Consider the following 23722-nt stretch of genomic DNA (forward strand, 5'->3'; position numbering starts at 1 on the left):
AGAGTGGCAGAAGCAGGTTGCACAGCAACTTTTAAAAGACAATTGGACGTGTACTTGAAGAAGACTAATTTGCAGGGTTATGGGGAATGAACAGGAGAATGGGATTAAGTGGATAGCTCTTTCAAAGAGCCAGCACAAGCACGACGGGCCGAATGGCCTCCTCTGTACTGTAAGATTCTAACTCTGTGAGCAGGGTCCCCAAAGTTTGGGAGCCAGAATCCCCTCCCGTAGCGAACGCGGTGCCTGCCTGCAGTCCCTCACCTTGAACACCCGACAGCGCTTCGTCCTTCCCCCGCCACCGGTGACCAGGCGCTTGGCGCCTAGCTATGGCAACACGCACGAACGTCGGTCGACGCGATGACGTAGGTGGCGCGTGGGGGAAGTGATTGGCAGGCGCGGAGAGAGCTCGAGCTGAGTTGCTGCTAACGGTCGGCGCTCGCGATCCGCGAGAGAGTCAGACAGACTGACTCAGACACATTGGACACGGCTTCACCTCACCGAGCAGCTCCGCAAAGTGACCAGGAGCCGGTACGGTTTGCAAGACACCCCCCCCACCCATCTACTGTACCTACCCCGGGACAGAGCCACTGAGAGCGGACAACTCTCTCCGGAAACACTCAGCCCGACAGGAATCAGCGTCTCGTCCCGTTTCCTCAACCGGTCGTAGGATGCCGCTGGCACAGTTAGCCGGTCCTTGGCCCAAAGTGGACGTGGTTCACCTGGAGACCGAGGTAAATATTTTCAGCGGGGAATGCATGGACTGGAGGGGTAGGGGAGGGGATATAAACTCAGCCGAGGGGGCAATGGGCATTAAAGGGGGGGAGATGCTGGTAAACCAGCGCCTGAGGGTCGGGGCGAAGTGACATGACTGGGGGTTTGGGGCCACCTGAGAAGCTCCAGTGTGAATGTCCCCTGGTCGGGAGAATTCCTCAGAAGTTGAAGGGTCCGAGCTGGGCTTCTCCAGTCTTACACTTTGCAGCGGGAGATTCACTGAAATCACAGTCATGCAAAATAAAATTACTCCTCGGGGCTCAGTTGAAATTTATTGAAACAGCATCTTTAGAGGATCGAGTCCGCAAAACAGCAATTAAGTTAACCGCAGGCATTCGGGGTGTTCGTTATGTTGCCACACCGTGGTTATAATTATGAATATATATTTTTTAATTGGAGGATCCTACGCTTGGCAATTGCATGCTTTGTGTCACCGTATCTTGTTTGATGTGTAATTCTGCTGTGCGGTGCCAGCCCTTCCACTTTGGATTTTGCTAACTTCAATAATGTTGGGAATTGTTGAGTTTTACACTAATAAACCTTTTTTACATCTTTAAAGGGACACCGCCTTTATGAAAGTTTTGTTTGGCAAACCTATTTTTTCATTTGATTGGCAAATACAGTGACGTTGATTATGCCACATTGCAATACCAGCTTGTGATGAAAATGACACAGTGAGGGAGACTACAGTCTCCCGCATAAAGAAATAGGCAACACAGCGAGCTAAAAGAAATAGGTCTTTACTCCAACTCTCACAATACAGTACTGAATTCGTAAAGCCCGCGAACCTGTGATGACTCACGGATTGGTCACCTGCTGGAACCTGATTGGTTTTCCTTCTCTCAGCAGCAGGCAAGTCTGAACATGCCTTATTCCTCTCAGCTTGCAATTGTCTTGCGGGAGGAGGGGAATACAGCAGTTAAAAGGGGATTATACAGGTTTATCTACATATACACAGTGTTTCCCCAATGTGGCAATGCCACATACGCCCCCCCAGAATCCTCGTTAACTGTAAAAGTCAGTCTCTGCGGAGGTTTGACCAAACGGCCGTAGCGGCTGTAGTAGCCATCTGGCGTGTGAGGGGGGCTGTCTGGGAGGTCGGCCGGTTGGTTGGTGGGCTGGCTGGACAGGCTGCCGGCGAAGGTGGGGCGGCGGCCGGGAAGTAAGGTTCTGGCGTGTCTTGGTCCTCTTGTGGGGCCGCCGCCAATGCGGGAGGTCTGCCCCGCCGTGGGGGAAGAGCCGGACAAAACGGGAAGCTGAGGTCCAGGTGCGCCGGTTTGAGGCGGTCTACTGAAATAAGATCCGGCTTCCCGCCGACGTCGACAAGAAAAGCTTTGTACCCCGTCTCCAATACTGAGAAGGGGCCGGTGTATGGTGCCTGCAGCGGGCCTCTGTGCGCGTCCCGGCGCACGACGATGAACTCCGCATGTCGTAAGTCTCGAGGCATGTAGGACGGCTGCGGGCCGTGTTGCGAAGTGGGCACTGGACGGAATTGCTGGGCCGCGTCCTGGTGCAGGGAAAGCTGTCTGGCGGCCGACCACGGCTCCGTTGTCAGGGGGAGGAAGTCGCCTGGTACTCTGAGCGGTTGGCCGTAGACCATCTCGGGCGCGGAGGTCCTCTTTGGGCGCGGTGCGCAGTCCCAGGAGAACCCAGGGTAGTTTGTCGATCCAGCTGGTGTCGGCCAGGCTGGCGCGGAGGGAGGCTTTCAAGGAACGATGAAAGCACTCGCAGAGCCCGTTGGCCTGCGAGTGGTAGGCTGTTGTCATGTGCAACTTGGTGCCAAGGCCGGCGGTGTTGGCATTCCACAAGTGGGAGGTGAACTGGGGGCCTCTGTCCGAGGATATGTCGGTCGGCACGCCGAACCGGGCCACCCATGTCGAGACGAATGCTCACGCGACGTCGGTCGTGGTGGTGGAGGCGAGGGGAACCGCCTCGGGCCATCTGGTGGTGCGGTCGATGATCGTGAGCAGGTGTGTGAAACCGTGCGACGGCGGCAAGGGGCCTACCAGATCGACGTGGACGTGGTCGAAATGCCTCTCGGGCACTGGGAAACACTCCAATGGCGCCTTGGTGTGCTGCTGGACCTTCGCGCGCTGACACGCCACGCATGTGTTGGTCCAGTCTCTCACATCCTTGTGGAGTCCAGGCCAGACGAACTTGGCGGACATGAGTTTCTGAGACGCACGCATCCCTGGATGTGAGAGGCCGTGGATGATGTCGAAAACTCGCTTGCGCCAGGCGGATGGGACGACCGGCCTAGGCGAGGGGACTGAGACGTCGCACAGGAGGGTTGTGCCGGCTGCGTGGAAGTGGATGTCGGCCAGAGTGAGGCTGGTGGGTGACGTCCTGAGGGCCTGGATATCCACGTCGGTGGCCTGGTCTCTCGCCATGCTGGCGTAGTCGACGCCCAGGTGCACTGCGTGGAGCGAGGGTCTTGAGAGGCAGTCGGCCACCAAATTGTCCTTGCCGGCGACGTGGCGGATGTCCGTGGTGAACTCCGAGATGAAGTTGAGTTGGCGCTGTTGGCGCGCGGACCAGGGTTCGGTTACTTTGGCCATGGCGAAAGTGAGCGGCTTGTGGTCCACGAATGCGGCGAACGGCCGGCCTTCCAGGAGGAAACGGAAGTGCCGGATTGCCAGGAACAGGGCCAGGAGCTCTCTGTCGAACGTGCTGTAGGCCTGCTCGTTCTTGTGCAGCTGTCGGCTGAAAAATGCCAGTGGCTGCCACGCGCCTTCGACCCACTGTTGCTGGACAGCGCCGACAGCGTAATCCGAGGTGTCCGTGGTGAGGGCGGTCTTGGCGCCCGGGATGGGATGGGCCAGTAGTATGGCGTTGGCCAAGGCGCTTTTGGTCTGGTGGAAGGCTGTCGCCATCTCGCTGGACCAGGTGAGTTGCTCTTTGCCCGTTTTGCCCCTGGTGGCTTCGTAGAGGGGGCGCATGAGTGAGGCGGCCTTGGGCACGAAACAGTGATAGAAGTTGACCATCCCCAAAAATTCCTGCAGCGCCTTGACCGAGGTGGGCTGGGGAAAGTCCGCCACCGCCTGCACCTTGGAAGGTAGGGGAATGGCTCCCCTTGGCGAGATTCTGTGGCCGAGAAAGTCAATTTGGGCTGCTCCGAACTGGCATTTGGCCAGGTTGACGATTAGCCCGTGTTGGCTGAGGCGCTGGAAAAGAGAGCGCAAATGCGCGATGTGCTCGGCCTTGCTGGTGCTGGCCACGAGGATATCGTCCAGATAGACGAACAGGAAGCTCGGGTCCCGTAGGACGGAATCCATGAGCCGTTGGAAGGCCTGTGCGGCATTCTTGAGCCCGAGGGGCATACGCAGGAACTCGAACAGTCCGAAGGGGGTGATGACCGCCGTCTTCTGGACGTCTGCATGGTGGACGGGGACCTGATGGTAGCCGCGAATCAGGTCGACCTTGGAAAAGACGGACTTTCCTGCTAGGTGTGCCGAGAAGTCTTGGATGTGCGGGATGGGGTATCTATCGGGTGTGGTGGCGCCGTTGAGCCATCTGTAGTCGCCGCAGGGGCGCCAGCCACCGCCCGGCTTGGGCACAATGTGGAGGGGGGATGACCAGGGGCTGTTTGAGTGGCGGATGATGCCCAGTTTCTCCATCGTGGCGAATTCTTCCTTGGCCACCGCCATCTTGGCTGGGTCCAGGCGTCTGGCTCGGGCGAACACTGGTGGTCCCGTAGTGGCGATGTGGTGCTCGACACCATGCTTGGCTGCCGTCGGGTCATTGCTGTCCTCTGTAGGGCTACGTGAGTCGGGGGCTTCGGCCGCCGACATTCGGGGTCACCAATGTGGGAGACTACAGTCTCCTGCGTAAAGAAATAGGCAACACAGCGAGCTAAAAGAAATAGGTCTTTACTCCAACTCTCTCAATACAGTACTGAATTCGTAAAGCCCGCGAACCTGTGATGACTCACGGATTGGTCACCTGCTGGAACCTGATTGGTTTTCCTTCTCTCAGCAGCAGGCAAGTCTGAACATGCCTTATTCCTCTCAGCTTGCAACTGTCTTGCGGGGGGAGGGGAATACAGCTGTTAAAAGGGGATTATACAGGTTTATCTACATACACACAGTGTTTTCCCCAATGTGGCAACGCCACAACAGGAAAGAAAGGACTGTGGCCCTTGTAGTGACACTGTAAACACTTTATTGAATGCATTATGACCTTGCACCCCACAGCTACCAGAGGGATTCCTCTTCCATGATCTTCCCTTTCCAACCAAAATAATAATAGTTTGCCAAACACTTCTTCATGAAGACAGGGGCCCCTCTAATGCAGAATGAAAACCTGAGAGGTTGGGAGAGTGGTGAAGCAATATGTGTGTGTATGTACAGTGGGCAGGAGAAGGAGGGAGTGTATCTAGAGCAGAACTGCTAAATAATGCACTGGAACAATTTTATTGCATCCTCCTGGAGATGAGCAGCAGGGCTTAGAAAATGAACAGATGGATGTTGAACTAAAGTAGAAAGAAAAAGACGGAAACTTAATCAACATTCTCCTGGGGGAGGACATTGGATCTGGGGCAGTATTACTGTAAACCAACTGATGGATAAACCATTATAGTTCACTTATTAATCAGAATCTGACTGAAATGTAGAACAATTAAGTGTTTCCTGGCTTGCTAAATCTATTGCTTCATTAAATAACATTTCTTTATAAGAAATTATCAAGTATTCAAACTGACAGCAAAACAGTTGAGCATATTGACTTAAATTATATCTCTGCAGAATGCTGTTTTTCAAAACAAGCAGGTCCTTTTAGAATGATTCAATGCAGGGGTGGGGGAGATGGTTATCTGCCATTTCAGTGAGTGTTATTCCATTAATGAGTAGTATTTTCAAGAGGGAGATCTGGTCTTAGTGGCCCATTGATCTCAGGACCCCACAATGCTGGGTGAGCTCTTGCTGCAGAAGTCTACTGTCCAGTAGAAATATTCTGATATTAGATTGAAATGGCATAACTCCAAGACAAACATAGAAACATAGAAGATAGGAGCAGGAGTAGGCCATTCGGCCCCTCGAGCCTGCTCCGCCATTCAATGCGATCATGGCTGATCATCCAAATTCAGTACCCCGTCCCTGCTTTCTCCCCATATCCCTTTAGCCTTGAGAAATATATCCAACTCCTTCTTGAATATATTTAATGAATTGGCCTCTACTGCCTTCTGTGGTTCTCTGGGTGAAGAAATTCCTCCTCATTTCTGTCCTAAATGGCCTACCCCTTATCCTTAGACTGTGACCCCTGGTTCTGGACTCCCCCGACCATCGGGAACATTCTTCCTGCATCTAGTCTGTCCAGTCCTGTCAAAATTTTATAAGTTTCAATGAGATCCCCTCTCATTCTTCTAAACTCCAGCGAGTACAAGCCCAATCGATCCAATCTCTCCTCATACGTCAGGTGCAACCTGGCAAATCTGTAACTTGTGTTAATTTAAAAGAAAAATACCAGCTACTTGGCATTGCATTCTTAAGTGGCTGACATTTCCTGGTATGAGAAGAGTGACGATCTGTGTCATAGAGGGTCTCTGATGGAGTTGCTGGTAATGTCAGCTGATTAGCTTCGTTCTGACCTGACATTAAAACTTCCCTAAGAGCCTGCAGGGAGGTTATTAAATGTTAGATAACTCCGGATAAGTAACAGCCCATTTCTTTTTCACTAGCCACAAAAGCACTGTTCCATTTCAAGGCTGCAGAGACCAGAAGCTAACAGAAACCATTGGTTACAGTAAACAGGGGTCTTTCAATATAATAATCAATTATCTACTGCCATTGTATTTTTTGAGGTATTCTGGGAAAGCTTGCATGAAAAGCTTCCTGTGTGGAAATACAGTGGAGTGAGCACTTTATGGAAGTTGGCAGTGTTGCATTCTTGCTGTCACTGATATGCTGTAAGTATGCCTTTTTTGATCCAGTGAAATTATTTGGAGGTCTTGCAATGCTCTGAGGAACATGATAACTCCTCTTATTCTTGGATTGTGGTTACAGAAGTGCATTTTTCAACTGTGTTTCCTTAAAAAATTGAATAGCAAGTTTACCAACTTTCCATTTATACTATGATTGAGTTTACTAAACAGCCTCTTGTGCCAAACTATATTAAGTGTTTGGCTTTACTTAGACCCACCAAGAAAATCTCCGCAGGATGGTTAATTGTGACATAAGAAATAGAAGCAGGAATAGGCTACTTGGCCCCTCGAGCCTGCTCCGCCATTCAATAAGATCATGGCTGATCTTGGGCTCAAAGCCACTTCCCTGCCTGCTCCCCATAACCCTTCACTCCCTTATCTTGCAAAAATCTGTCTATCTCCACCTTAAATGTATTTAATGACCCAGCCTCCACAGCTCTCTGGGGCAGAGAATTCCACAGATTTACGACCTTCCTGAGAGAAGAAATTCCCCCTCATCTCAGTTCTAAAAGGGCGACCCTTTATTCTGAGACTGTGCCCCCGAGTTCTAGATTTCCCCACGAGGGGAAACATCCTCTCTGCATCTACCTTGTCAAGCCCCCTCAGTATCTTCTATGTTTCAATAAGATCACCTTTCATTCTCCTAAATTCCAATGAGTATAGGCCCAACTTGCTCAACCTTTCCTCAAGTCAATGCCCTCATCTCAGGAATCAACCGTGTGAATCGTCTCTGAACTGCCTCCAATGCAAGTATATCCTCTCTTAAATAAGGAGACCAAAACTGTATGCAGTACTCCAAGGTGTGGTCTCACCAGTACCTTGTACATTTGTAGCAGGACTTCCCTGCTTTTATACTCCAACCCCCTTGAAATAAAGGCCAACATTCCATTTGCCTTTTTGATTACTTGCTGTACCTGCATGCTAACTTTTTTGTGTTTTATGCACAAGGACCCCCAGGTCCCTCTGAACTGTAGCATTTTGTAATCTCTCTCTCTTTAAATAATTTGTATTTTTATTTTTCCTGCCAAAATGGATAACCTTGCACTTTCCCACATTATACTCCATCTGCCAAATGTTTGCCCACTCACTTAGCCTGTCTATATCCCTTTGCAGATTCTTTGAGTCCTCTGCACAACTTGCTTTCCCACCCATTTTTGTATCATCCGCAAACTTGGCTACATTACACTCGATCCCTTCATCCAAGTCATTAATGTAGATTGTAAATAGTTGAGGCCCCAGCACCGATCCCTGTGGCACCCCACTAGTTACCATTTGCCAACTGGAAAATAACCCATTTATCCCGACTCTCTGCTTTCTGTTAGTTAGCCAATTCTCTATCCATGCTAATATATTACCCGCAACTCCGTGAGCTCTTATCTTATGCAGTAACCTTTTATGTGGCACCTTATCGAATGCCTTCTGGAAATCCAAATACACCACATCCGCTGGCTCACCCTTATCCACCCTGCTCATTACATCCTCAAAGAACTCCAGCAAATTTGTTAAACATGATTTCCCTTTCATAAAACCATGCTGACTCTGCTTGACTGCATTATGATTTTCCAAATGCCCTGCTACTGCTTCCTTAATGAAGGACTCCAGCATTTCCCCAACGGCAGATATTAGACTAACTGGTCTATAGTTTCCTGCTTTCTGCCTCCCTCCTTTCTTAAATAGGGGTGTTACTTTTGCGGTTTTCCAATCCGCTGGGACCTCTCCAGAGTCCAGGGAATTTTGGTATATTGCAACCAATGCATCCATTATCTCTGCAACCACTTCTTTTAAGACCCTGGGATGCAGGCCATCGTCTTTTAGTCCCATTATTTTAGTACCAAGTACTTTTTCCCTTAGTGATAGTGATTGTCTTTAGTTTCCCCCTCCCTGTGACCCCTTGATTATCCATTTTTGGGATGTTGTTAGTGTCTTCTACTGTGAAGACAGATACAAAATATTTGTTCAGAGTCTCTGCCATTTCCCCATTCTCGTCCTCTAAGGGACCAACGTTTACTTCAGCTACTCTCTTCCTTTTTTAGAAGCTCTTACTTTCTGTTTTAATATTTCTTGCCAGTTTACTCTTCTTCATTTTTTTTTAGTCATCCTTTGCTGGTTTTTAAAAATTTCCCAATCTTCTGGCCTCCCACCAATCTTGGCAACATTGTATGCCTTCGTTTTCAATTTGATACCATCCTTTACTTCCTTAGTTAGCCACGGATGGTGCTCCCTTCTCTTAAAATCTTTCTTTCTTACTGGAATATGTTTTTGTTGAGAGTTATAAAATATCTCCTTAAATGTCCACCACTGCATTTCAGCTGTCTTGCCTTTTAATTTATTTTTCCAGTCCAGTTTAGCCAGTTCTGTCCTCATGCCATTGTAATTGCCTTTGTTTAAGATCAGGACACTGGTTTGGGATACAACTTTCTCACCCTCCAACTGAATTTGAAATTTAAACATGCTATGATCACTCTTTCCTAGAGGATCCTTTACTATGAGATCATTTATTAATTCTGTCTCATTACACAGTACCAGATCCAAGCTAGCCTGCTCCCTGGTTGATTCCATTACATACATACTGTTCTAGGAAACCATCCTGGATACACTCTATGAACTCCTCCTCCAGGCTACCATGGCCAATTTGATTTGTCCAATCAATATGGAGATTAAAATCACCCATGATTATTACCGTACCTTTTTTACAGGCCTCCATTATTTGTTGATTTATACTCTGTCCCACAGTATTGCTACTGTTCGGGGGCCTGTAGACTATGCCCACCAGAGACTTTTTCCCCTTATTATTTTTTATCTCCACCCAAAACCGATTCTACATCTTGATCTTCTGAGCCAATATCACTTCTCACCACTGCGCTGATCCCATCTTTTACCAACAAAGCCACCTTACCTCCCTTTCCTTTCTGTCTATCCTTCCGAATTGTCAAATACCCTGGAATATTCAGTTCCCAGCCCTGGTCACCTTGCAACCACGTCTCTGTAATGGCGATCAGATCATACCCATTTATATCTGCCGTCAACTCATCTATCTTGTTACAAATGCTGCGTGCATTCAGATATAGAGCTTTTAACTTTGTCTTTTTACCATTTCTCCTTGTTTTGGACCCATTTTCGTACCAGCACACAACTGTATGAACTGAAGTACTGTTGAATATCTATGTTGGAATCCAAATTGTTTTAAGAGTGAGGAGACTATTTGTTCTTTGACACTGCTGCAATTACTTATTGATTATTTCTAACACTTCCAGCAATTGTGATTTGTGACATGCAAAGAGAACTGCATTAGCTTAGGAATGGGTGTCGCTGGGGAAAAGTACTATTCTTGAGACATTGCTCTGACTGACATGATATAAACCAAGTAAGCAAGATTATAAATTCTTAAGCATGTGCACATAGTGAACTGAAGCTAAGACCATTAGGTACAATTGCATTATTTTGTATTAAATTTCATGGTATTTCAAGACTGTTGATGCTGGTATTAACCATGCATGAGTCTTCTCTAGGATCCTTTGAAAATGGTAACTTACTTTGTGAACAAATTACTTGATCAATCACACTTGTGACTCGTGCTGTGATATCTTGGTTGAGATGCACCCATACTCAATGACCTAGAGATTGAACGTGTTTACACGTCATATTCTTGTGTTGTAAAATCAGTCATTGAACCAGCAAGCAAAATTTGTCTTGGCTGTTTGAGAAGGATGCAGTATTCAACTATCTTGATCATTACTAACATTTTTATTGTGATGCACCAGTAATGAACCAGTTGGCGGCTGCAGGGCAGATCTTCTCAAATAGCCTCACTGTTAAATTTAAGATGTGGTTGCATATGGCTGGTCTTTTAGCTGTTCCATTACCTGAGATCAGTAAAGCTCTCATCAGTTCTGATGCAAGTTAGAGGAAGCTGAAGAATCTTGGTAAACTGCAGTGCATCTGTGGCTCAGCTGTCCTAAACTCTGTGATGTAGCAAAGCTGAGTGCATTGTTTTATGGGAATAGGTATGATGCTTACCTCATTTCTTGATGAGATCCAGAAGCCACTGCTCCAAGTCTCTAAGAGGAGCAGCTATATGTGACTGGTTTTATCAAAGGAATCGGTAAGTCCGCAGGTGACTCAATGTTGACTAGTACCTGATAGATAAACTGTAACCGCAAATGGTTTAAACTTCAATGTAGGGGCATGATTAAGAAGTTTGCAGGTGATACAAAAATTGGCCGTTTGGTTGATAGTGAGGAAGAAAGCTTTAGACTGCAGGAAGATATCAATGGACTTGTCAGGTGGGCAAAAAAGTGACAAATGGAATTCCATCTGGAGAAGTGTGAGGTAATGCTTTTGGGGAGGGCTAACCAGGCAGGAGAATACACAATAAATGGTAGGATACTGAGAAGTGTAGATGAACAGAGGGACCTTGGAGTGCATGTCCATAGAACCCTGAAAGTAGCAGGACAGGTAGATAGGTGGTTAAGAAGGCATACGGGATACCTTCCTTTATTAGCCGAGGCATTCAAGACCGCTACCATTATTCCTGTGCCAAAACAAATGGCTGTGACGTGCCTGAACGACTATCGACCTGTCGCACTCACACCCATCATAATGAAGTGTTTCGAGAAACTGGTCCTGGCTCACATCAAAGCCAGTGTTCCCGCCTCTCTTGACCAACACCAGTTTGCCTATCGTGCAAACAGATCAACGGAGGATGCAATCACAACTGCTCTACACTCGGCACTGAATCACTTAGATGGTAAAGAGACCTACATCAGAATGCTGTTCATAGACTACAGCTCAGCATTCAACACTATCGTCCCCAACAAGCTGGCCACCAAACTCCAAACTCTTGGCCTGAACACTTCCCTCTGCAACTGGACCCTGGACTTCCTAACAAACAGACCCCAGTCTGTCAAATTAGGTAACCACACCTCCCCCCCCCCCCCCCGACCCTGAACACGGGGGCCCCACAAGGATGTGTGCTGAGCCCCCTCTACTCCCTCTTCACCCACGACTGTGTGGCTGTTCATGGTTCCAACACCATCATCAAGTTTGCGGATGATACCACGGTAGTAGGCCAGATCACCAACAACGATGAGTCAGCCTACAGGGAGGAGGTCCAGCATCTCGTGAAGTGGTGCGCCGATAACAACCTGGCCCTTAACATCAAGAAAACCAAAGAAATCATTGTGGACTTCAGGAAGTCTAAAGGCGGAAGTCACACCCCCATCCACATCAATGGGGCTGTGGTGGAAAGGGTGGACAGCTTTAAGTTCCTCGGAGTCCACATCACGGAAGACCTCTCCTGGTCCCTCAATACCTCCTCTCTGGTGAAGAAGGCCCAGCAGCGCCTATATTTCCTAAGGAGACTGAAGGGATGTAACCTGTCACCCCTGATCCTCTCTAACTTTTACCGCTGCACAATAGAGAGCATCCTGACGAACTGTATCACAGTATGGCATGGCAGCTGTAGCTACTATGACCGGAAAGCCCTGCAGCGGGTAGTCAAAACTGCCCAACGCATTACCGGCACCCGGCTACCGACCATAGAGCACATATACCAGAAACGCTGTTTACGGAGGTCACGGTCCATCATCAAAGACCCTACCCACCCCAGCCACAGTCTGTTCGCCCTCCTGCCATCTGGGAGACGCTACAGATGCATTCGCACCCGTACGACCAGATTTAGGAACAGCTTCTTTCCCAGGGCTGTCATCCTACTGAACTCCACAAATAAACTCTAAAGCCTGCACATCTGCCAGTGCACTTTATTATGGTTATGTTTATGTTAATATACTACAAGCCAAATGTATGTTGAATGTTTAAATGTCTTAATCCAAATGTACACTCTCGGGAGCCGCAAGCCTACATTTCGTTGTACTGCACTTGTGCACTAACAATGACAATAAAAGTTGATTTGATTAGAGTAGGGAGGTTGTGCTTGAACTGTATAAAACACTAGTTAGGCCACAGCTAGAGTACTACGTACAGTTCTGTTCACCACATTACAGGAAATATGTGATTGCACTAGAGAGAGTACAAAGGAGATTTACGAGGATGTTGCCAGGACTGGAGAATTTTATCTATGAGGAAAGTGGATAGACTGGGGTTGTTGTCTTTGGAACAGAGGAGGCTGATAACATAAGAACATAAGAAATAGGAGCTGGAGTAGGCCATTTGGCCCCTTGAGCCTGCTCCGCCATTCAACAAGATCATGGCTGATCTTCTATCTCAACTCCACCTTCCCGCATTACCCCATATCCCTTAAATCCCTTAGTTTCCAAAAATTTACCGACCTCTGTCTTGAATATATTCAATGGCTGAGCATCCACAGCTCTCTGGGATAGAGAATTCCAAATATTCACAATCCTTTGAGAGAAGAAATTTTTCCTCATCTCAGTCCTAAATGGCCGACCCCTCCTTCTGAGACTGTGACCCATGTTCGAGATTCCCCAGCCAGGGGAGATTTAATTGAGGTGTATGAAATTGAGGGGCCTAGATAGAGTGGATAGAAAAGATCTATTTCCCTTAGCAGAGAGGTCAATAACCAGGGGGCATAGATTTAAAGTAATTGGTAGAAGGTTTAGAGGAGAGTTGAGAACTTTTTTCACCCAAAGGGTGGTGGAGTCTGGAACTCACTGCCTGAAAGGGTGGCAGAGGCAGAAACCCTCATTGCATTTAAAAAGTACTTGGATATGCACTTGGTCCCTAGCCCTGTACGTTATGACACTTCAAGAGCTGGAAAATGGGATTAGGCTGGATAGCTCTTTTTCGGCTGTCACGGACACGATGGGCCAAATGGCTTCCTCCTGTGCTGTAAATTTCTATGATTCTAAATGGATACATGTCCCACAGACATTTGCTAAATGCTACTTTGTTCTTGGAAGGATAGTAATGTTTTCCAAACCCTGTTGCTGGACAACCCTAAGAGAAGGTACAAAAAGCCTCTGAAGATAGGGCAGTGAGAGCTCAAGATAAATGCCATGATAATGTCATCCTGGTTTGTGGCCCTGCTGATGAAATGAATAATTTACATTGGTGCCAATCAGAAATGAATATAAATCAAATTATTCTATAAAAAAACTGCATGTCCGATATTAAGAGCCATAGTTTAAATATTCAGTCTGTGTATTTGTTTTTAAAAAAAATTACCATCATTGTGGAGGAGGGAGAGGTCTAGACTTTTTGAAGGACGGCATATAATACTGGTTTGAATTTATAAATGTGATTAGTGCCACATTTGCTGATCACTTGCACTGCTATGGTCTTGTACCTTTCTTGTTACTTTTGCCTTGAACTGTGACATGAACCCAGTGTTGGATGATGGTGGGATTTAAATTTGCATGATGCGGACTCTGTGCAGTTGAGCTGTTTTTAATCTTCCACCTAGTGATTGTTTTTTATTTCGCTGATGTTGACATGGCTATTTTGCACTACTTCAGTGACTTTCTCTCTGCCCTTGAATCCCAGTGGAAAATTCTTGCTCTGTCTGAAGTATGTGCCTCATGGACATAAGTAATTTTTCTTTCTCTCTTGTCTGACGTTGGGTGTATGAAGAAATATTTGTGGTATTTGACTTTTAACATTTTTTATTTGGTTATTTGACTGCATCAGAATTAAAAATTGCTTTGCAACGAGAATATGATGTCATTGCATTTTATAAGCATAAGTGTTTTCATTTCAAAACAACCTGATTTTAATGCTGCACTGTTACTAAGGTGTCTTGACACTTTCACGTTTACAGAGGCCTATAAGGCTAAGTGCCTGTTGTCCATCTTATTGAGGAATTGATTTGATCGTGCCTTTCCTGGACACATGCAAGGAAACCAAATTGTACATCAGACACAGTGCATGGTTAAGGGCAGATTCAGGCAATCAAGAGCCTATGATGCAGGGTGACATCTGATGTAGCAAGTACATACTTCCTCTTCAGTGAGTGTTCTCGTGCACCTCACTGATGTGACGCTTGGTTTTCTTGCCAATAATCTTGACTGCTGTGAGGGTTTCTGTTCTAGTTTTTAAACTGCGCATTCAAATCTATTTGAATACATATTTTAATGAATACTTTTGGAATTTAGTGGGGGGGGGGAGATAGGTGGAGGGGTGAGGGTTTACAGATTTGACTGCCTTTTCATTGAGTGGGTTGATGTGGGTGGATTCTTGATTCTGCCCCAAAACTAGTGACATTAGGACTTTAAATATATATACCGGTCTAAAACAGGTAGCTATAGAATTGATGGCAACTTAGCAGTACCTGATTATACTGCCTGGCTTTGAATCAAACTCTGTGGTTCAACAAAACAACAACAACTTGTATTTATGTAGCACCTTTAACATAGTAAAATGTCCCAAGGCGCTTCACAGGAGTGTTATCAAACAAAATTTGACATTGAGCCACATAAGGAGATAAAAGTTTGGTCAAAGAAGTAGGTTTCAAGAACATAAATAGCAGGAATAGATCATTCGGCCCTTCGAGCCTGCTCTGCCATTTAATAAGATTATGGCTAATCTTCTACCACAACGCCACTTTCCCGCACTATCCCCATAGTCCTTGATTCCCTAAGCGGCGTCTTAAAGGAGGAAAGAGTGGTAGAGAGGCGAAGAGGCTTAGGAAGGGAATTCCAGAGCTTAAGGCCTAGGCAGCCAGTAGTGGAGCGATTTAAAATTGGGGATGCACAAGAGGCCTGAATTGGAGGGATGCAGAGATCTTGAGAGATTGTAGACTGGAGGAGGTTACAGAGATAGGAAGGGGCGAGGCCATTGAGGGATTTAAAGACAAGGGTGAGAATTTTAAAATCGAAGCATTGCTTAACCGGGAGCCGATTGTAGCTCAGCGAGCACAGGGGTGATGGGTGAACGGGACTAGGCGCGAGTTAGGACATGGGCAACAGAGTTTTGGATGACCTCAAGTTTACGGAGGGCAGAACGTGGGAGGCGGCCAGGAATGCATTGAAATAGTTAAGTCTAGAGGTAACAAAAGACATGGATGAGGGTTTCAGCTGCAAATGAGCTGAGGCAGGGTGGTGTTAGAGGTGGAAATAGGCGGTCTTAGTGATGGTGCAAATCTGTGGTCGGATGCTCATCTTGGGGTCAGATATGACACCAAGGTTACGGACAGTCTAGTTCAGCCTCGGGCAATTGCCAGGGAGAGGGATGAAGTCGGTGGCTAGGGAACAGAGTTTTTGGCAGGGACTGTAAAACAATGGCTTCGGTCTTCCCAATATTTAGTTGGAGGAAATTTCTGCTCAACCACTGGATGTCCAAGCTAGACAGTCTGACAATTTAGAGACAGTGGAGGGGTTGAGAGAGGTGGTGGTGAGGGAGAGCTGGGTGTCGTCAGTGTACATGGGAAACTGACGCAGTATTTTCAGATGATGTCGCCAAGGGGCAGCATGTAGATGAGAAATAGGAGGGGGCCAAGGATAGATCCTTGAGGGGCACCAGAGGTAACGGAGTGGGAAGAAAAGCCATTGAAGGTGATTCTCTGGCTACGACTGGATAGATAAGAATGGAACCACCCAGCTGGACAAGAGGAAACTCTGCTGTGATGCATATATGCATGTGCGGAACAATGCTTTTTGCTGGTAAATTTTAAATATTTTGAGAACACACACGTGGTAACCCTTGCTTTCTGAAAACATTAAAAAAAAGTCCTTTCTTTTAAGCCCAGTTTGACACTGCACTGCAGTTATCTGGTGTGAGATGGCTGATTTTAGTGCTGTAGTGTGAGCACTCCATTACAAAGTCCATTTGGAACCTGACTCCAGAGTTATACTGTTACTTCTCGAAATGGCGGTATAACTGTTCCCTAAAATAAAGCAAAGCTGGATTGAGCCCTTCTGTTTTTTAACTGGACAGTTGACACTTTAAACTCGGTATTATGTAACGAGAAATGAATAATTAGCAATCTTGTTGTACGAGGCCCCTTGGGCCGGAGTGATCACAATGTGATCAAATTCTTCATTAAGATGGAGAATGAAGTAGTCGACTCAGAGACTAGGGTCCTAAATTTAAATAAAGGAAACTACGATGGTCTGAGGCGTGAATTCGGTAGGATTGATTGGGGAATGTCTCTCAAAGGGTTGACGGTGGATAGGCAATGGCAAACATTCAAAGACCTCATGGATGAACTACAGAATTTGTTCATCCCAGTTTGGCATTAAAAAAAACAAAAAAGGTGACTCAACCGTGGCTAACAAGGGAAATTAGGGATAGCATAAGATCCAAGGAGAGGACATATAAATTGGCCATTAAAAGCAGTAAACCTGAGGATTGGGAGCAGTTTAGGATTCAACAAAGGACAAAGGGAAAATAGAATATGAGAGTAAGCTTTCAGGGAACATAAAATCTGACTGTAAAAGCTTTTATAGATATGTGAAGAGAAAAAGATTGGTGAAGTCAAGCGTAGGTCCCTTGCAGTCAGAATCAGGGGAATTTATAATGGGGAACAAAGAAATGGCAGACCAACTAAATACATATTTTGGTTCTGTCTTCACAAAGGAGGACACAAATAACCTCCCAGAGATGTCGGGGAACATAGGGTCTGATGAAAGGGAGGAACTGAAAGAAATCAGTATTTGTAGGGAAATGATGTTAGGGAAATTGATGGGATTGAAGGCCGATAAATCCCCAGGGCCTGATAATCTACATCCTAGGGTACTTGAGGAAGTGGCCCTAGAAATAGTTGATGCTTTGCTGATCACCTTCCAGCATTCGATGGAATCTGGAACAGTACCCATGGATTGGAGGGCAGCTAATGTTACCCCACTATTCAAAAAAGGTGGTAGAGAGAAAACGGGGAATTACAGACCGGTAAGCCTGACATCGGTAGTGGGGAAAATGCTAGAGTCCATTATAAAAGATGTAATAGCAGAGCACTTGGAAAACAGTGACAGGATCGGACAAAGTCAACATGAATTTACAAAAGGTAAATCGTGCTTGACTAATCTACTGGAATTTTTGAGGATGTAACTGGTAAAATAGATAAGGGAGAACCAGTGGATGTGGTGTATTTGGACTTTCAGAAGGCTTTTGATAAGGTCCCGCATAAGAGATTAGCGTGTAAAGTTAAGGCACATGGGATTGGGGGCAAGGTATTGACTTGGATAGAGAACTGGTTGGCAGACAGAAAGCAAAGAGTTGGAATAAACGGGTCTTTTTCCGAGTGGCAAGCAGTGACTAGTGGGGTACCGCAGGGATCGGTCCTTGGCCCCCAGCTATTCACAATATATATTAATGATCTAGACAAGGGAACTAGATGTAATATCTCCAAATTTGCAGACAACACAAAGCTGGTTGGGCGTGTGTGCTGTGAGGAGGATGCCGAGAAACTCCAGGATGATTTGGACAGGTTGAGTGATTGGGCAAAAGCATGGCAGATGCAATATAATGTGGATAAATGCGAGGTTATCCACTTTGGTGGCAAAAACAGGAAGGCAGATTATTATCTGAATGGCAATAGATTGGGAGAAGGGGAAGTGCAACGAGACCTGGGTGTCCTTGTGCACCAGTTGCTGAAGGTAAGCATGCAGGTGCAGCAGGCGGTTAAGAAGGCAAATGGCATGTTGGCCTTCGTAGCGAGAGGGTTTGAGTACAAGAACAAGGATGTCTTGTTGCAGTTGTACAGGACCTTGGTGAGACCTCACCTTGAGTATTGTGTGCAGTTTTGGTCGCCTTATCTGCGGAAGGATGTTCTTGCCATGGAAGGAGTTCAGCGAAGATTCACCAGGCTGATACCTGGGATGGCAGGAATGACGTATGAGGAGAGATTGGGTCGATTGGGCTTGTACTCGCCGGAGTTTAGAAGAATGAGAGGGGATCTCATTGAAACTTATAAAATTCTGACCGGACTAGACAGACTAGGTGCAGGAAGGATGTTCCCGATGGTCAGGGAGTCCAGAACCAGGGGTCTAAGGATAAGGGGTAGGCCATTTAGGACAGAAATGAGGAGGAATTTCTTCACCCAGAGAGTGGTGAGCCTGTGGAATTCTCTACCACAGAAGGCAGTAGAGGCCAATACATTAAATATATTCAAGAAGGAGTTGGATATATTTCTTAAGGCTAAAGGGATCAAGGGGTATGGGGAGAAAGCAGGGACCGGGTACTGAATTTGGATGATCAGCCATGATCGCATTGAATGGCGGAGCAGGCTCGAGGGGTCGAATGGCCTACTCCTGCTCCTTCTATGTAACTCATAGCTTAATCTAGTTGAGCCAGATTTGTGGAAACTCCAATGAGCCATTCTTTTCTGATAAACCGACTTGCAAGATAGTTGAAAAAGTTTGTGGATAGAGCACAGTGATGCAATCAACAGTACAGTAACTACCAATTTTTTTTTAAACGGAGAAAATTACCTGAAAAATGACACTGTGCAAATATACACCTCAGCACTGCAGCAATTCACCAAGGCCTCTTCAGCAGCACCTCCCAAACCTGTCACCTCTACCACCTAGAAGGACAAGGGCAGCAGGTGCATGGGAACACCACCACCTCCAAGTTCCCCTACCATTCTGACTTAGAAGCATATCGCCGATCCTTCATCATCGCTGGGTCAAAATCCTGGAACTCCCTCCCTAACAGCACTGTGGGAGTACCTTCACATGGATTGCAGCGGTTCATGAAGGTGGCTCACCACCACCTTCTCGAGAGCAATTAGGGATGGGCAATAAATGCTGGCCTTGCCAGCAATGCCCACATCCCATAAACGAATTTAAAAAAAAAAGTAAGACCTTGACCTGACCAAAACCCAAGCCCTGTTGCATGCTATTCCTTGGTGCCCTCTCAGTTTAGCAAAACTCAGAAGTTCTGGCACTCAATGTGAGGAAAGAAATCTAAACTAAAAGGGGGCAAAGTAAAATGATTACAGGGTTAACAATACAATGCTTCAGCTGAACATTTTCCACAGAATATTTTTTTAATTGGAGATTATAAATAGTAGCAAATTTTCTTTTCCACTAACACAACGGCTGTCAGAATGAATAGTTGAGTCGTGAGCGACTGGCGTTGGATTTTGCCTGGATTGCATCCTATGCTAAATGAGTTGTGTGAAGAGGACTGAGTTGTGAGGAAAGACCAGATGAACCTAAGCTATGTAGCCTTGAGAGAAGGCAATTGAGAGGTTACCTTATAGAAGTTTATAAGATGGTAAATCCAGAACACAACTTCAAATTAAACTAATGACTGTAAGATAAGGGGACACGGGTCCAAATTAGTGAAAGACAAATTTAGGAGTAAAGTCAGGAAATTATATTCACACAGAATTATTAACACCTAGAAGGGACTATTGGATGGAGCAGTGATGATACAAGCCCTAGAGTTGTTTAAAAAGCTGTGATGGGAAGACTAGCTAAAATGGGCCAATTGGCCTTCCTCATCCATACCTATTGTGTGAAGACTGGTCATGGATGTATTCTAGAAATATGGGCCCCGATTTTCAGCTTGTGTGGGAAATGGTCGGGTTTCCCCGAATGTGGAGTTTCTGACACACACAAAAAAGTGTCAGCCAGCTCCACGCAATTTTCCCTCAATTGGCCAATTAATTCCCAGCATGTGGGAAGCCTTGCTAATTGTCCAATTCGAGTCAGAAATCCCCACAGTATGATGTCATCATTTGTGGTGCTTTCAAGGTCCATAGCAAGCACTGCATCCTCTGAAGGCTTCCAAACGAACCATACAGGATGGCAGAGGAGCCTGCAGCAGCTGTGGCCAGTGCCAGACCCCGAGCTGCCTCCAAATTTGACAAGGCTTCACTGCAGGCATTGGATGGGGTTGGGGCCCACAGGGAGGTCCTCTTCCCTTGGTCAGGGAGGAAGAGGCCTCCCACTGAGACCAATGCTGCATGGATGCAGGTGTCAGCAGATGTCAACTCGCTGGGAGTCACCAGAAGAACCTTGGCATTACATCTCTAACTCCTTCCTTAACTCCCCCACAGTACCATCCAGAGCCCCCGTCCTCACTGTGGAGGAGGAAGAGGCTGTGCAGCCAGACTCCTCAGAGGAAGCTCCAACCTCCGAGGGTGCAGCGTCAGCAGAAGTAAGCGCACCCAGCACCAGCGCAGACACTCGCACCTCGGGGGGACCTTCGGGACATAGTGGTGTTGTCACCTGGTGTTTCACAGCTCACAAGTGAGCCTCAGCAGACTCTGGAGACAGGGACAGCAGTGGCAGAGTCCTCGTCGGAGGGCGCAGGACTTTGCCAGCTCAGCTCAGCTGCGCTGCATGTCGACCCTCTGCCTCTGGGTCCATCCGCAAGAGAAGAGGTGATGCATCTCCATGCACAGATGCAGGAGTCTCTGGCAGGTTTTGTCTCCAGGGTCGCTGCGAGTGTGGAGTGAATGGAGGAGTCCATAGCGACCATGAGCAGAGCATTTGTGGAGTCATTGGCGCATGAACGCATCACCATGGAAAGGTTGGCAACCTCCCATGGAGGAGATAACTCGCCAGGGTATGGAAAACATGGTGAGTGCTCATAAGAGAATGACATCTCTTGAGGAGCGTTGGCCATCTGTTGAACAGAGAAACCAGATCTTCATTGAAGTCCTTCTGAGTAGGACTGCCAGTGCAGAAATGGGTCCCCATGGCCCCCTAAAGCGCAGCAAGGTGCTCTCAAGCCACTTCCAAGCGCTGGCCCCTTCTGGCCTATGCAGCTTCAGGTGAGTGAGCAGCAGCCTGGTGCTCATCCTGCTGTTCCTGGTTCTGCTGCTGCTGGAGATCCTCTAATGGCAAGAAGGGAAGGAAGAAAAGGCATCCCATGCTTCTCATAGATGCCTTCGCTGAGTGAGGGTGGCGAGAGGGGCTTCCCAGGAGATCGCATTGGAGAAGTGTGTGAGGCTCCAACCTTCCACAGCTGTGCCTAAGCCTTGAAGAAGTAGCCCTAAACCTGCAACAACAAGGTCCTTCAACATACAAGTGCTGTCCCTTTAAATCGCAGCTTTCCCTGACCTGCAGCTGACAGCAAGCAAGCCGGCAAGCTTCTCGGCAGCGGGGTTCCCCGCAGGCGGGTTTGATGTGGGGAAAGCCCCAAAGTCGCAACGGCCCCGGAAAATCTACTTCAACGAGGTAATTATTGGTAATTAGTGTGCTGACGACCAGTCCCGCCAGCGGCGGCCGGGACTGAGGCGGGTCGCGGGGAAACGGCGGACCTAAAGTCGGACGGGGCAGGGAATCAGGCGGGGTGGGGGGTGGTCCCGACCTGCTTTTTTCGCCGATTTTCAGCACCCGGCCGCATGAAAAGCCGGCCGACGGCTGCCACAAAATTGACCCCATGCTGTTCTGAGTTGGTCTGGGGCTTGATACTGAAAAAGAATTTCTCAAACCCAGTGAAGGCTGACACATATTCTGGAGTTAAGATTAAATAAAGTTAAATTAACAACGTGCTAAAAGGCCTTTGCTATTTAGAATTTCTCCAGCTAACTTTTAATGTCCTTGACTTTACTATCAAGCGATCACAAGCATCTGTTCCACTGAAATATATGTATGAATGAATTAGTGACTAAATGAGGACCAGTCACCACTGAGAGAAATCTGAAGAGTTCTGGTACAAAAAGAACTATCAGCATCTCAGTTGGTCTGCAGTGATCCGAGATGTCAAGGTTACACATCTGAAATAAATGTCCAGTCACAAGGATGCTGATGTCTAGGAGCAAAGTATTGAAATAGACACTGAGGTGGGCAGTAGTACTGAAACGTAGCAGAATGTTCAGGAAGACTTGAGGCAGTTGTGGAAGAAAACCAGCCACTGCGGAAAAGGTGAGTAAGGGAGGGACCAGCGAGAGGACCCCTGAGATTGAGATGTGAAGCTTGATGCTTTTCTTCCTTGCAGCTGTACTGCTGCGAGACAAGCTTGCTGCACACCTGTATCTCCACTTTCCTATCTTGCCAAAACATCTCCGGCTTTAAAGGATTAGAAACCAAACCTGTTTCAAGCTGAATTCTGGGAGTACTTGCATGTGCAAGAATAGTCCCACCTTCTCAGTGAATGGCAACAGTGGGGATGTGGGAGCTTTTAAATTAAATACCGAAAATACCAAAACTAATAGAAGCACCTTTGGGTAAAATTTCAGGTTTATTCAAGAATTACATCATAACACTGGAATGTGGAAATTTGGAGTGTAAGAAAATATGTTTTGCAATATCTTGTCACAGCGTAGCCTGGCAGCGGCTGTGTATAAAATATTATCTAACTAGTTAATTTACATCAAATAGCCGATGAAATAGTCGGAACTGAGTGTGCCTATTGGAGTGAGTATTAGAGATTTCTGCAGACTCTGGCTAAGATGCTGCTGTATATACACGTTGCAAGGTTGTAATTCCCCTTGTAGAGAAGTTCAGAAGACCTTTACTTCACTTTCAATTTAAAATGTTATTCTGTGTACATTAGAATGAATATTCCTGTCATTCACTGAAAGAAACCTTTGGGCCCTATGTTGCCCACCAATTATTATATTTAGATTGATGAAGTGTATCTCCATGGTTGTTTTTATTATCTTCACGCTCTTCCCTTGGAACATAGTGTGAAATAATGAAAGAAATGGCAGGGGGTGGAGGGGAGCACGGGTGGGTGGGGGGGATGCAGGGGCAGGTAGGGCCCACTGGACCCGTGTATCCTGCTGGATGTCAACCCAGAATTCAGAGTCAGTGCTCCAGTCTCCATTCGCTGGGACTGTATAAAGTGGGGTATGAACCCTACATCTTCTGACTCCGAGGTGAGAATGCTATCACTAAACCAAATGCTTGCTTCCATCTTAGTGGTAGATATTTCGAAATAACATTTGCAAACATATGTAATTAATGGTGGAGATCTCTTCGGTTTAAGATGGTATCTCTGTATTTAATTTAAGATGCAAACAACTTCGCCATCTTCCTTTAGTTTATGATGTCCAGTGACTCGGAGTTAGAATACCCATTGTTTTCTGTTTTCTGGGAGAGTGCTGATCAGGAAAATTACCTTACCTGACAGTGCCTCCTGCTCAAAATTAACTCTAATAAAGTGAAACTGTTTCATGTTGAGAATTTCTGAAGACCTCGTTCACTTAAATTAGAACAG

General features: G+C 46.7%; 1 protein-coding gene across 2 annotated transcripts in view; it reads left to right on the plus strand.

Moving 5' to 3' along the window:
- The first annotated feature begins 255 nt into the window (after nt 1–255).
- Nucleotides 256–23722, plus strand: part of LOC147103279 (ribosomal protein S6 kinase alpha-1-like) — a 272311-nt gene continuing 248844 nt past the window's right edge. For both annotated transcript variants that reach the window (XM_085962741.1, XM_085962742.1), the window contains exon 1: nt 256–731. In XM_085962741.1, coding sequence (XP_085818867.1) covers nt 669–731 — 63 coding nt within the window. In that variant the 5' untranslated portion in view covers nt 256–668. The remainder of the gene's footprint in view (nt 732–23722) is intronic.

Source organism: Somniosus microcephalus, chromosome 20 (genome assembly GCF_052327205.1).
Source record: "Somniosus microcephalus isolate GS21.2 chromosome 20, FLI_Smic_1.0, whole genome shotgun sequence".
In the NCBI taxonomy this organism is placed as follows: Eukaryota; Metazoa; Chordata; class Chondrichthyes; order Squaliformes; family Somniosidae; genus Somniosus; species Somniosus microcephalus.